The sequence below is a fragment of the Chamaea fasciata genome, unplaced genomic scaffold, assembly GCF_029207755.1.
Source record: "Chamaea fasciata isolate MVZ Bird 193981 ecotype frontalis unplaced genomic scaffold, bChaFas1.0.hap1 SCAF_13, whole genome shotgun sequence".
Lineage (NCBI taxonomy): Eukaryota > Metazoa > Chordata > Aves > Passeriformes > Sylviidae > Chamaea > Chamaea fasciata.
The window spans coordinates 2,163,845-2,177,560 of NW_027094098.1; the positions used below are offsets into that span (position 1 = coordinate 2,163,845).

The 13,716-nt window shown below is 37.6% G+C and overlaps 2 protein-coding genes across 7 annotated transcripts in view; one reads left to right on the forward strand and one right to left on the reverse strand.

Annotated features, from left to right (window-relative positions):
• Positions 1 to 13,716, reverse strand: part of CENPP (centromere protein P) — a 113,720-nt gene that overhangs the window by 67,178 nt on the left and 32,826 nt on the right. The window lies entirely within an intron of this gene.
• On the forward strand, positions 8,221 to 13,384 carry OMD (osteomodulin). Its single transcript, XM_066195313.1, has 3 exons — positions 8,221 to 8,268; positions 10,528 to 11,480; positions 11,999 to 13,384. The coding sequence occupies exons 2-3, from the start codon at positions 10,550 to 10,552 to the stop codon at positions 12,316 to 12,318; spliced, it is 1,251 nt and encodes a 416-aa protein (XP_066051410.1). The 5' UTR covers positions 8,221 to 8,268; positions 10,528 to 10,549; the 3' UTR covers positions 12,319 to 13,384.

Below are 13,716 nucleotides of genomic sequence, written 5' to 3' on the forward strand. Positions count from 1 at the left end.
AGGCAGCAACACTGAGATGAACGGTTTCTCTTCCATTCCATTTGCAGGAACTGTTACAGAGTTACAGTCTCTGCTAAGAATGGAAAAAATCTTGAGCTGACAGGCTGCCAGAGGATGGAAAATTTCCAGAGGGACAGAGAGAGAGCAAGTCACAGACACAAGCATGGACTTGCCTCTTAATTCTTCATCTGATGTTATTTCCAAAAGCTGTTTAGACATAAAAACCAATGAAAATATTTTTCTTCCAGAAACACTCTTCACAGAACACCTTAACTCATTTGTGGAAAAGGAGACTGGCCTGCCATTCTAAAAGATACTATTTGACAAAATTTATCTCTTATTTAGGCCACCAAAAACATTAAGTCACCATTATTATCCTCCTGCCAGCTCTATCTTCTTTTATCTTGTTTCTATTCTCCAGGGCAAAACAAGGAACAGACTGAATAAGGAAGCCCCAAGGTAGTAAAAAAGGCCCAATTTTTAGCATGAAGAAATCACTTTTGTATTAACCTTGTGAGAAGATGCCCAGATTCAGGAAGTGACAGAATAATCTAGTATTCTGTAAGAATAATAAAAGCAACTGTCTATAGTCATTTCTCCAGCAGCAACATTGTGATGCATCTTAATTATTACTTGCTTAAGAAAAAGTTACTGATTAATACCTAAAAATTAATAACTTCAGGAAAGCTTACTTGGCTTTTTGAAAGGCATATTTTTCATTTATATTTTAAGCTAATACAGTCAATTTCTATTTAGATGTTACCCTCCTGTAAATTATTATTACTGGTATATTTCCTCAGGTACTAGATTTTACAAGGAAAAAGACCTCTGATTTAACTCCATTTAAAAAAAGACTAACATAGAAGAAGAAAGCCAGGGAACTTTCAGAAATAAAGCAAAACTAAATGTCAGTACAAAAGTAGGATATTTTACCCCCCATTCCCTGACTGCATAATGGCATTCTCTAAAACAAGCCAGCAGAACCAGCACGTAATAGGATGAATTCTGAGATGAAAGAATCAGGGTACTTTTAGAAGTTATTTTCCATGCAAACACCTACCTAACCTGGGCAGTTAATGATCTCCCTGACAAACTATGCTCCTGGACAGTGGCCTGTAAATTTGAGATACTTGATATGAAGATAAAATCTATCGTGATGCCACACAGAAGAAAACACTTCAAACCCCACCACCGTTATCATACCCAGACCCCAAAAGCACTTTCTTAACCAGCATGCCAAGAGATCCCTTGTTTTTCCTGTCAGGACCACAGTTAACAATTAGCATTTACAAATCCACAATTTTTTATTTCAGAAAAGTAGAAACTAAATCTGATCTAAACCCAATCTTCAATATCCTTCTTAATGCTTCCCTCTAATAGATGGAAGAAAAAAAGTAATTACCCTTTACAAAAGCCCTGTATCACTATTTATGATAAAGCCACAAACAAAGTGAGTATTTTAAGAATATAAAATGTTTCTTACCATAAACTAACTACCACTCTTGGTGCTGTTTTCCTTGAGCGAGTTCCATTGGAGCACATATGTGTAAGGCAATATTTCATTACTCCTGTTTCAGGAATGCTTTGCCTTAGCAACACTGTTTTATGGATTCATACTGCTTCTAGTGCCTTGTGCTTAGGACAGAAAGGGTAATGTATGCTTCCCACTTGAACAGTTCCCTCCCAAAATCAGAATGCACAGGAACCTGAGGAGAAAATGTGAGCATGGAAAACACATCTGTCAGAAGTACAACTGCTTTGTAAAGTCACTGTTCTGTCTTTCTAAAAAGTACCTGTCCACTCAAACACTTCTCCATGGCCAAACCCAGTATCTAGTTCAGTCATTAGCAGTTGGAAACAACTACCCCAGCCCCCACTCTGGAACTGCTTTCACAACACACAGATTTATTTAGAAGCTTCACCATAAAGCCAAGGGTTTGGCAAAGATGTGAAAGCAGATCTGGACAGCTGTCTTGCATTAAAACTGACATTTTTAAAGGGAGCTACTACTATCAGCTCAATTCTGTTAAAGTTTAATCACTCACAGCACTGGTTTCACGCCATCCACTTACCAAGATCTAGTTAATACTTTTTTAATAACTGATTTTTTTAGAACAAAAACGTTATGGATGCTTATATTTTGGCTACAAACAGCTTTAGGTATTTACTCCACCCTTCACAAAGCAATAGGACAAGGCAAGAGAAGGTGTCAGAAGCAAGACAGAACAAGGACACTCCTGCCAGATTACCATGGAAGGTCTGTAATCCCCGGATCAATTTTTTCTCCTTAATGACATGAAAAGAGCAGCTGTGGCTGCCTCATCCCTGGCAGTGCCCAAGGCCAGGCTGGACAAGGGTTGAAGCAACCTGGGATAGTGGAAGGTGTCCCTGCCCATAGCAGGGGCTGGACCTGGATGAGCTTTCACCATTCTGTGTTGTCTGAGTGTGAGCCTTGATAAAGTCTTCACAGTAATGCCTTTTAAGGATCCCAGAACAGGTAATAGAAGAAACAACTTCCAGCCAGGGTGACTGGATCAAAATAAGAATCCCCCAAGTTCTGCCAAGGAGGAACTGTGATTCACAGGTTATTCAAACCACAGAGAAACCCTTTTGATTTGATTAACTCCCATAAATCAAAACACACATTTATGTTGTATGTCAGCCACAAGCATTGCTTCCAAACGAACATTAATTAATCTAAGTCCAAACAAAATGGAGACAAAAATGGAGAGTAACTGAAGGAAATAAAGAGTAGAGAGATCTCTTCCTCCTAAGATCTCGCTCTTTCCTTCTAAGACAATATGCCAGGGTACAGAATGATTGTAACACCTGGTGTTTCTGTGAAAGTTTCCAAGTCACAGATTCTGGCTGCATAAAAACTGCACTGCAGGCCATAAGGGCAATATGGTGCCAGCATTACAAGGTTTGTGCTAAAAGGAGAGGATTTATTCTCTTTAAGAAAGAAGGGATAATAAAAATTAAGAACCATTTGAAGGCTGATGTTCAGTTTCCAAATTATAGGAGAGAGCTGAGAGGCTGCCTGGCAAAATCCTCTGCACCACCAGGCTGGAGAGTTGTATGTGCCTGAATATTTCTATGGCAACAGGTATTTAAGAAAAGAAACACATTCTGTAGTCATTGTAAAATCAAAGACCATCAGTGTTACAATCTCTTATGTGGAACACTCTTACTCTTACATTCACTCAAAAGAGTAAATAGGAAGCACTTTCCATCATATACAAGGGGAAAATTTCTGCTAATGCAAAACATTTTCCTATTCATGATCATTCAGGAATGCTTTGGCAAATAACTTAGCCAACTGCTCTTTATCCTTACCTGGAAGTGCCTAAAAAAGCTTATAAACATATGACTTTCAGATTGGATACAAACCTGAGAACAATCTGAAGTTGCCAGCACAGTTTCTAATTCTTTAACCAAAATTGCAGGAAGTCCTTAGCTACAAATGAATGAAAACAAGCTAATGAATAAGGTATTAATATAAATTATTAGGGTAGAATTCACATAATCTCTTTTAGAGATCTACCAGTTTAGGGCCCTGAAGTCAGCAGTTCTGCTGAAAATAAATGAGAAGTGCCTGCTTTGGAAGAGACACTCAGCTCCATTACCTTCCTCACTTTCCTCCCTACCAAAACACTGTTCTTTTATTTACAGTGTTTATTAGTGAGTGCAAGACACCTGCCATATACTGTGATTATTTATATAAGACACAAATCAGGCAAACTAAAGACTCTGTTGTGAGGTCCAACTGCTAACGCTGCCTCAAGAAAATCAATATACCTGCACCAGTAAACAGTGGTTGCAAAACCAGACAACTATTCCCAGAACTCCACATGGGAGGAAAACACAGCCCAAAGTAATCTATTTTGGAACAACCAAAGCAGGCTGTATAAAAACAGAGTATAACACAAAACATATTCATTAAACAAGCTATTCAATTACTAAAAACACAAGTGTCAGCTGACAACAGTGACTCTCCTCTGCAGAGATTTATGATTTCATACAATTCAGGGTATTTGAGTGTATACCCAGACACAATTTGCTACAGATAATATTGCTTACATCAATTTTCAACTTGTTTTATTATTCCAGCGTAAATTGTTTATGACCTTGTTACTGTGTTAGTAGAAGCACTACATGACGAGGACTATTTAGACGTCTCTGTTATAGAAAGTAAAATCCATCTGGCCTCTCCCAACACAGAATCAAATCCTTCTAAGACTTCTAACACAGCAATACATTCAGAAAAACGTTACATCCCTCCTCTTCTGTCAGTCCTTCAAAGTCAATTATCCACTACCATAAATTGATATTGTCATACAAAAAACCTCACATATTATAAATTTGAACAAGCCAGGAAACTTGATGCTTTGCTTTTGCAGCACCAATTGTTCCTTGCACATGTTCATGCACAAGTGTAGCCAACCATCTAATGAGATCAGAGCTTCCTAATGTATTGCTTCTAGATGCACAGATGCTTCTAGTGAATTCAGCACTAAAAATTCTGTGTATTACTGTTCATCAGAAGTCACTCAGTAATTTCCTACGAGATTATATTTATTCCCATGCTACAAGGTCAATAAGCTCAACTGTTTTCAGTTGCTCAACATGTTCTTCCCAGGAGCTCTTAGCAAAACAAAGCAAAACATTAAAAACAGGCTGCACAAGATGTGGATTGCCAGAGTTTTGATCTTGTAATACCACCTACTAAATGGGAAATACCACCTACTAAATGGGAAATAAATAGGGACCACACAACAAGGTTCAGATCAGAGCCAATAGAAAGCCCCACACAGGGCACAGCTCTGTCCTCCTTTGCTTCTTTTAACAGATTAGGCCTTGTCTTACCTCTGTTGATTTGATGGCCCCTTTTCCATAACCTTTAAAAACACATGTTCCCACAGGGAAACTTTCCATTCCAGGAAGAGCAGACCACCACCAAAATCTGTGAGGGCTCAGGCTGGGCTGTAGGCTCTGCAAGAACAAGACCTTCAGCATCTCTATTCACTGAGCTCTACACTGCAGTCAGTGAATTTTCAGAGGAGTTCTGACCCAGGATAAATAAATCCAGCAGCCACTACAGTCCCAAAATTCAGTCAGCTGTGCCAAAGGCAAGTGCAGGTAAGAATCGCCTTTGCAGATCATACATGGAATTCACAGAGGCTGCAGGTGGCTGCTGAGAGCAGTGCTGGGCTGCCAGTTAAGAGCTGAAAATTGGGATGCCAAGAACTTCCGTGCCTACAATTTAACTCTGCCGTGCAGCCCAGCCTCAATGACATTGCTGCCTACAGTGGTTTCCTACCCACAGGCTCTACAAGGAACCAAATGACAACCTTCACAGTTCCTTGTTATACTTGACTGTGCACTCCCTTTTTTTACTGTGCCCTCACTCACAGGAACAAACATCATCAATTCTTATCTAAAACACACAACTCCTTCAAAGTTGTCAACTGAGGATTTTTAAATTTTGAGCTTGAGGCCTTTTTTCAGACATCTGGTAGCAGAGCCAGACCTTCACCCAAGACCTTTGCAATTCTATTAAGATCATGCTTCCAACACAATCCTCAGATCTAACTTCCCCAGCTTGGCTTCATTTGAGTTCCCTAAAGCCTCTATAAATAAAAGTGCACTTCCCCCCCCCCCCCCCCTTTATACTTCATATGGACCATTATAAATTTTGGAGGGAAAGAAAAAAAGAACTCACGAAGAAAAACCCACCAAACACAAAGAAACTCAAGAATCTTTTACACTAAGACAGTGCATATAAGGAAAAGGACAAGTAATTTAAAGTAATTTATACCCTCTTATTATCAGGGCCAAACCCATTCACCTCAAGGCCACTGGTGATCTTTTCTACCTTATCCCAAGAATATTTTGACCAAAATTTGGAATTTTAAAATGTGTTCAGTAGACCATACTCAACTAGCTAAACCCCCCATAATTCATAAAACAATAGAGCAGCCTTTCTTGCGCCTTCAGCTCAGAAACAAAATTGAAAAAGCTGACAAGTCTCATAAGTTGAATGCAGTTAATGGAGATGGTGAAATTCCAAACATTTTAACTGATGAAAAGAATCCATCCAAGTTTAGCTAAAGAAAATAAATCAGCTTGAAGCCAACTCAGACTTCTAGCTTGACATACATCCCACTTTGCATCACTACTGCATAAATAAAATGACCAAAAAAATCACAGATCAACATGAAAAATAATTCCTTCCAAAGCATTCTTAAAGCTGAAAAACAAAACATGCTGAAAATTCAATAAATTTTCACAGCCTTTGAAATAAGAAGTCTTACATGAAGGATGCTAAATTTAATCCCCTCATTATCTGCCTTGTAAGGAAATTCCTGTCACACCACAAACGAAAATGAAGATCAAACCACACAATTTGGTCAAGATCACAAAGTATATACTTGTCTGTCTCCAAAACAGCTCTTGCAACCAGACAGGAACTGAGTGTTAATATGTTCCATGGCTAGAGCTGCATCAGCCTCTGCAGCTCAATATGCTTCAAATCAAGAGCTTCACCACAATTTTTCAAAGGACAGACTTTTCTGTCCTGCCACCATGGATTTTTAAATTCACCATGAGATTTTTAGACCTCCTAAGAGCTTATCAGATTTTGGGACACAAACAGTAGTAGAAAACAATAGAAAAATATCAGGTATGAAATTGAAGTCTAGTTTTTATCTTCAGATAAAATAGATTTATGCATGTTTTACTTACAACTGTTACTAGAATAAAGCTTCCAAAAATATGTGCCACGTTCTTTGTCTTGTCCTTAAAAAATACCCAAACTCTGTAGCAGCCAATAACATTTTACAATTGGTCATAACAAACTTGGTGGGGCTTTTTCATCTCTCACTGTGTATGTATTCTATTAATTATTAAAAATACATAATTACCGGTTTTGATTTAATGGTACAATGTAGCTGTTCAACTATTTGTGGTACCATTAATCAAGGATTATGGAGTTTTAATTTCTCTCTTTCAACCTCTCCCTTGTATTCTGCATTTCCTACATAAATACATGACTGCTTTAGTTTATTTCCAGTATTGCCAACTCCTACAATATCACTTTGGTCATGACTTCTGGCGCTTTTCTTTATACCCCAAATGTCAGAATTATGTATGATTTATCTTCTTAAACATATTCCTGTCCTTGTTATTAGAGAAGAAACTTGAAAAGGTTGAGCAAATAATCAGCTTCCTGAAGCTCAAAGACAAAAAAAATAAACTTACTACTGCATTTTTTAAAAACATTATGATACTTTTAAGGCACTTTTTAAGAAGCATTTTTAAGGACCAGATTCTTCCTTGTGAACAGATTTTGAAATAATATAATCCTTTTACCATGCCAAAAGCACAATTAAATGCTTTGGATAAATCAGACACTTAAACCACTTCACAAAAAAAAAATTGTCCATTTTCTTACATATATCACAGTTATTTAAGTATCACATAGCATTAAAGGCTGATAACTATACCTTCTTTCTTTAATTCCTCTTAAAACCTAAGATAAATATTTTTCTTGAGTAAAATGGTTTGTTTCATGTCATACTTACCCTTCTCACAAGATTTATGCTCTCTCTATACAACTTAATATTAAAAAAAAGATGTTGGAAAGTTACTGTGAATGCTGAACTTTAACACCACCACACTGACAGCACTGTATAGAAAAGACCCTTTGCAGGAAGGACACAGACATTGTGGGGGAAAAAAGGAAGATGTTTACAGGTGTTTATTTGCAGCACATGCATCCCCTTGATTTTAGTAAGGTTAATTTTTTTTACTGTTTCTTAACTTCACCCTCAGAGGACAAACCCTTTGCAGAACTGAATCACTGCAGCTGAACCCACACTATGAACTAATAACCTCTGTAATAATTTGTGAAGTCTCATTCTCTTTTTTTTTTTTTTAAATGGGAGTTGGTAACTGAAAGGATCCTGCCAATTATATTGAAGCCAATTATATTGAACAAAAGGAGAAATTGCTTCACAGCCTTATGACACAGCATCTACAGCAAGTGATGATGTGGCACAAAGCATTTTTTAAAAAAATCTTACTGGCAAATCAGAAGAGGGGCCAAGGCTGTTATTTTGTGTTGCCTTCCCACAAGGCTCCTTACCACAAAATATGGCTTAGACAGACCTTTTGTTCCTCCAGCTGGGGTAGGCTATGTCTCAGATGATTTCACCAGCACAAGAACTTGCTGCCCCCTACAACTTGAGCTTCTTAGACTTCCAAAGAGTAAGTTTTCTTGGTAAGCAGGAATAAAATGAATTGATTGTGTTATTTTTCAGTGAAGAGTGATTCATGCATGTTATATCATTAGCTTTCAGCGAGTATACTGCTTACAAATACAGTTGTTGAGCTCTGACTTCATTAAGATGGTAGAGAATCAAGATTTTAAGGTTTTCTATTGTTTTTCAACTTTGTAATTATGTGTTTTATCATATTGTGTGCATCTGACCTGCATATTTCCTGATTTCCCGTTATCAAGTTTCATCTGACATGGGTGTTTTAAAGCTAGTTAAATTCTTAGAAATATTTCATGAAGATGTGTCAGTGTCTCAGTGCTTTGAGACACAACCTGCAAGCTTGGCAGGACAGTTAGCATTCTACCAGTAAGATACTCAGCTGCAGTCAAAGTATTAAAATATCTCCCTAAAACCAGCTCCTCTCTCTCCAGAAAACCTGTGTGAGACTTTGGTACACATTACTTCTTATTTATCATTTCATCTGACATGATGGTAGTTCTCTTCGCATTGTCCACATGGCAAGTAGATTGATCCCATAAAGGCCGTGTTCCTCAAAGTGAGAAGACTTTCCTGAGTTGTCCCTCCTGGTTTCTAAGGACAACTGAGGCACAGAGAACAAAAATTATTAATTGGAAATTTTGTGACATGGAGTAGAAGTGCTGAGAGAAGGTGAAGCTCAAGTTCTGGACTGCAACTGCAAGAGGGAGGAATCAAAAGGAAACAAAGAGCATGAAATAGGCAAGGGGGACAGGATCTGTTCCACAAAGCCAGAGGACAGTCGTGGGAGATAGACACCAACAGGACTCATTGGAATATATTCTGATATACACTGCCTGAAATGTGAAACCCAGGGAATTCCTCCTGAAGCACAGAATTGCTTCTCAACCCAGCACAGTGCATTTATGCAGCAGTGCAGTGCAAGGCTGCTCTGTGTCTCTGCTAATTGCTTAATTAGCTCAGACATCCCACATGCTGCAGGGATATGGAGTCCCTGGCTTTGCTAAGAACCCACCTGGAGTGGAGTTCCTGACTCCACTCAAACGTGGTTTTAAAGATTTTCATCAGTTATGCAACTTGACTACATTCAAATGTGAAGTCAGTTAAGCAGGTTAGGCAATGCCAATGGCACACAGCACAATTACAAGGATGCATCAAATTCCAAGAGTTTGTTGTTACTTTTCTCCTTCAAATTCTCTCTTTCCTGTTCAGCTCATAGAATACATCACACATTAGGGAATCCCCAATAGGAATCATCAGAAATGACTACTTGTCTCATCTCCTTTGTTACTGATAATGTTCAGTAAACAAGTATTGACAAAGAGTTTCTTGTGAATGAAACACATTTGAAAAAAAAAAGAATAATTGCTTTTCTCTCTCTGCTTCAGGATTCTTGTACTATACTGAGCAAAGTCTGTTAAATTTTTCCATGACACCTGTGGGTTTGATGTGCAATGTAACATTTTGACTCAGTGCTGCTTAAATTGAACAGCTTGACATGATTCACAACTCTCATTCTGCCAAATAACAAGGTTCCTTTGACTGCATAAAGGAATTGAAAATGTTAGACCAGCTTTGAGCATCAGAAATTGGACCTGTAAAATGATTTGCCTTTCACAGGATCAGGATTTCACCACAGAAGGGTATTTGGAAGGTAAATTAGTTCACATCTATAAAGAACATATGATTATAGAAGCAGAAGACAACTACAAAAAAGCTTATCACTAAGGATTTTATACCATGTGCAGCGCATGATGCTTGAATTGTACTGGCTTTAAGTAAATGATGGGAACAGAAAAATCACATATCACCATTAACACAGTGCTAAGTTGGTCAGGTTTTGTGGAAAGCTGAAAAACACCACAAAATGCCACAGAACATAAAATATGGAAAGCCACAAATTTCTGTTTTACATAATATACAATATTTCCAAGTAATCTGTTTCAATGTTCTCTTCATAGGAACAATCCTGTTATGGTACCCTTTAGTACCAAGCACAGCACAGGTGGAAAGCTGTTCCTTACCTGAAGTCAGACCAGAAAACATCTGTTTACTTCAAGGACAGTAAATTTGTTTATGTTTTTTATGTGGAAGGTACAGATCAAAACTTGGGTTTCCTAGTAATGTCACAGACAGTGTTGCCAAAAAAAGGCATTATTTTACTTGCTTCATTATATATTGCTGCTTCTCAAAACTTTTGTGCTATTTGCTTTTTAACTATCTAAAACTTAATGTTTCTTCTCATCAACAGGTCACAACATTTAAATTTAAATATGAGGATTCTGAGCTACCTATTGATCTTCCACCTCCTCTGGGCTGCTTCAGTCTTTTGCCAGTATGAAGACTATGATTTTGAGGATGAATATGGTGGGGAGCCAGATCAACTTCCATATTATTTTAATCCTAACACCCAAGTTGAAGTTCCTCGTTTGCCTTTTCCAGTTGAGTGTGCCAAAGAATGCTTTTGTCCACCAGCTTTTCCCTTATCCATGTACTGTGATCACCGTAAACTCAAGACAATACCAAATATCCCCAATCACGTCCAACAACTTTATCTGCAGAACAACAACATTGAAGCCGTGCCTGCAGGACCATTCACTAATGCCACCTTTGTGAGGGAAATTAACCTCAGCTACAACAATATTAAATTCCACATGATTGACCATGGTGTTTTTGCCAAGCTTTCAAACTTACTGCAACTTCATTTACAACATAATGAATTAGAAGAATTTCCATTCCCACTGCCCAGCTCTCTAGAGAGACTCCTCCTTGGTTTCAATAAAATTTCCCGGTTACCTGGAAATGCATTGCAAGGATTGCCCAACATGACCATGCTTGACCTTTGCAATAACTTACTTGATGACTCAGTATTCAAAGAAAAACCCTTTTCAAACATGAAAAATTTAACCCAGCTCAACTTATGCAACAACAAATTACAGACAATGCCCCCTGACCTGCCACCATCACTTCAGCACCTTTCTCTTGAAAATAACTCCATTTCTCATATTCCAGAAAACTATTTCAACAGACTTCCCCAAATCATTGCTCTAAGAATGTCCCACAATAACCTGCAGAATATTCCACACAACACTTTTAATCTACCCAACCTTCTAGAACTTCATCTTGGACATAACAAATTAAAACAAGTGTTCTATATTTCAAGAAGTTTGCAGCATTTGTACATTGAAGACAATGAAATTGAAAGTAGGTTGATGGTTAAACTTTGTAAAAGCAATAAACTTAGTGGATTTTTGCATTGGTCGTGGGAGGAGTGTGGGGAGAGTATCATCCTATATACTTTGAGATGCAATATAAACACATCCTCAGTCATTTGACACCAATTTGAAATCAGAGTGGGTTTAATTTTTGAAGCTTTTCTCTAATTCATAGCTCTTTGTAAAAGTTCATACCAGTTCTTCGTGTACCAGCTAAAATCTTTTTGAAAATTGCTTCTGATTTGGCAACTGATAAAAACAGAGAAAACATTTCATTCACATCAAACAGTAATTACAAATTCTGTACAAACCTTATCTTTTGCAAGCCCTCAAAGTGGTACCATTGCCATTTACAAAACTAATTTAAAACATAGAGAAGGGTCATATTACAGTGCACCATAAAAATGCTTTCCATTTTAAATTTCAAAACATAAGTTTCACTTTTGCAATATGTCTAAAACATAACCACTTTCTGCATTTTAATTAATATGTTTCACTCTCTTGCAGACATCAATGTTACTGTGATGTGTCCAACTCTGGACCCACTGAACATCAAGCAGTTAACCTACATACGGGTGGACCAGAACAAGCTCACGAGCCCCATCAGCACCTACGCCTTCTTCTGCTTCCCCCTCATCAGAACCATCTATTATGGAGAGCAGAATGTCACTGGCAGCAAGCCATCCCAGCTCAGAACACCCGTGTTTCGGCGGTTTCTGACACCAGAGGAGTTCCAGCAAGCAGAAGACAATCAGGAAACGCTCAATCAAGAAACTGAAGAAGATCATGAAGCAGAAGACAGCTATTTTCATCCTTACTATCACTGAAGTAATCATTGTTAATAAGTATATATGGAAACTTTTCATTAGTCTGGGTTATTCATAGCTATCTTAGAACAAGCGGGCAGTTTGGGATATACAAGATGCATCTATAAAGTGGAGATAGGAGTTTAAAGGAGGTAAATGTCCTGTTACTGGTGTAGTAAAATACAATACTAGGAACAAAGAGCACTCACCTGAGCATTAGATAAAGGTCTGACACATAACCTGGGTTGATGATGGGCTCACCTTTGGGTGAGCAGCTGAAGTGAAAAAAAATTGACCTGAAAAGCTTCTCTGTTCTAAAGTGACCCAATTGCAAAATGACTAAAATACAGATCAGTGTCATAATTCAGTAAGAACAAATGATGACGGTCAAAAGTCCACCCAGATCTACATCCTACTGCTGACAGCAGAAGCAGAGACACACCAGAGAAAAGGACAAGAGATTGAGATCACAAAACACTTCCACAAGGCTCCTCCACATCTCCCAGAAATACAGATATTTCTTCTTCCAGTTTCTAATTGGACGACAAATATAGAGCTTCAAACTTTCCCCATTTTATGTTTCAAGTGTCCTGACAAGCTGTATTATAATATTCACTTCTTTGGCTGTCCTTTAACTAGCACAAACTTTCAAAGGAGATTTCAGCTTATTACTAACACAGGCAGGAAACAATCTTTCACCAAGCTGCTGGGTTCTAAGGAAAAGCATCTGCATTAACACAATTGAACCATTAGCATTTATATTTTCCCTCCACTTCAGCCCATGTTATTTTAGAAGATACATAGAAGTGTAATGTAATCTTTGCATTTAGAATTATTCAGCAAGTAGAACAGGAACAAAGAAAAGCATTGCAAGGTTTTTTAGCTATTAATTTAGACTATCCCTCTGCACAGCTAATACCAAATAGCTGTATTCTGCTTCAAAGTAAAATTGCCTTAAGTAACCTGAAGAAAGCTTTGAGCTATGCAAATTTTTTGTTATATCTTATGCCTAGAAACAGATCCAGATAACTACAAGGGAAGATAGCACCATAGAGCACTTTATTGCCTTTTTTTAACCACTTCTTGATTTTGCAGCACTTTTTTTCCCCTGATAGAGCTTTAGTAGCTGTGAGGAAAAAAAATCCCTGCTTTCAACAGCAAAATGAAATATTTGCAACTGATAGATCTGTACATCATACTACCAACTTTGCATGATTTTTATAGTCTTTTTAGTTGTCCTACACAAAGTACAATGTAATCACATTTCTATTAGCATTTGAGAAGTTAGGCAGGTTTCATTTTCATTTTTTCTCTTAGAATTTCAATTATTTTTAGGCCCATCTTCATATTGATGGCTTCTGATGCATCAACAGAAATATTAAGATAATGAAAATACTTAATGACTTCTTTTTAAGAGAA